The 1,627-nt window shown below is 45.4% G+C and overlaps 1 protein-coding gene across 1 annotated transcript; it reads left to right on the top strand.

The window, feature by feature from the left end:
• Positions 1 to 847: 847 nt before the first annotated feature.
• Positions 848 to 1,627, top strand: LOC136796273 (uncharacterized). The gene has a single exon (XM_067049541.1). The coding sequence runs from the start codon at positions 848 to 850 to the stop codon at positions 1,625 to 1,627; it is 780 nt and encodes a 259-aa protein (XP_066905642.1).

Here is a 1,627-nt window from a genome sequence, read left to right as displayed (position 1 = left end):
GAGCTAGGGAAGAAGGAAGGATTTCCGAGAGAGCGCTCGTTTGTGGAAATAGCCCAAGATCTTATAGAAGCGAGCGCTAAAGAGGTGTAAACCCGAATGGATGTAGAAAAGCCAGGTTGGACCCGAATAGAATGCCAATGGCCAAGAAACATGCCCAACTCTTGCAGGAGAAGAGAACACGGAGATGGTAGAAGAGAGAGCTAACGACTAAGGAAATAGAAGAAGCCTAGCTAAACCCAGAAACAATAGTTGGTGGGAGGACCGCAAGTTTTACGGTTGTGGAAAGATTGGGCATTTAGTGGCGCATTGCCCGCACACGAAATGCTTCGAATGCGGAAATACATAGCCAAACAGTGCCCATATATGTACCGAAGAAGAGATGTGGGCCGAGAACAACGCCCATCAGATACGGAGAAGCCACAGTAAGTTGAGTTGCTCTTCAGATAAATCTATGGAAGCATCAGGAGCATCAGATACCGAAGAAGTCACATATAAACTAGGCAAAGAAAATGTAGCTGAGGGACAATATCACGACACTTTGGTCGCAGCCAGGCTATAATACGTTGAATAATCCTTCCAAGACTGGAGAAAAGTATCACCTGTACGTTGGGTATGAAACCCTTTGGGAGAAGATGGAGTGGCTATGGCATGATGAACACATAGGAATGGACAGAACATTCGCCCGATGCAAGCTGATGATGATTAGCCTTCGGGAGGACGAACACCAGAGAGAGATGACCCTAGCAACATCATCAGGGCAAAACAAATCACCGTGGAATCTCGGTGACCCTGCAAGCATTAAAGAGAAGGTACTTTTTGTGGGGGATGAAGAAGACGATCACAGGAGATGAAGGAAACTGCTAAGTTTGTCTACGCACAAAGTATGACGGACACTCACCAAGTGGGAGATGAGAGGAGACAGCTACCGCAGATGCACCTAGGTAATGGCGCATCAGGTGCAGGACAAGTCGTCGGAAGTAGTGTTCCAGATCGTATCTCATCAGATTCAGGTAGGAAACTCGACAATGCCATGATTCGAATAGAAATGAAGAACCTGTACATAACATGGCATCTCAACACACCAGAGCACCCCAAGAGCAGAGGAAGTATAAAACGGCTTCATGGCACCTTGAGTGACCATCTTCCCTTATATCACATTGATAAGGGTTTGGAACCGGATGTCGCAATGCCTAAGGCTATAGCGGCATATAATCATTCCATACACACCGCTACGGGGTTTTCACCATTTGAGATTGGGCTTCAAGGGCACCAGCGGTACTATAAGGGCATGGGAGTGGATGGTGAGGAGATACAGAACAACCATGTTGCTCGAAGAAAGTCATGTGAGAAGGCACGAGAAAGAATGGAAAAGGAAAAAACCAGGAGGGTGGGACGTGAGAATTTAAAGGTCACTGACATAATGGAAGCTATCAGAATCGGGACGATCATATACAGAAAGTTGGGGTCTAACATAGGTAAGGAGATACAGCGATATGAGGGTCCATTCAGGGTGATGATTATTAGGGAACATAATAATAATACTGTAACTATAGAAAGTATCAATGAACCTAAAAAGAAGAGAACTGTCCATATTGAGGAGTTAAAACTTCCGGCAATGGCAATATAA

Source organism: Halyomorpha halys, unplaced genomic scaffold (assembly GCF_000696795.3).
Source record: "Halyomorpha halys isolate HHAL.00 unplaced genomic scaffold, Hhal_1.1 Scaffold207.1, whole genome shotgun sequence".
NCBI classification, from domain to species: domain Eukaryota; kingdom Metazoa; phylum Arthropoda; class Insecta; order Hemiptera; family Pentatomidae; genus Halyomorpha; species Halyomorpha halys.
The sequence above is the reverse complement of the archived record's forward strand: the minus strand, read 5'-3'. Positions and strand labels throughout refer to the sequence as shown.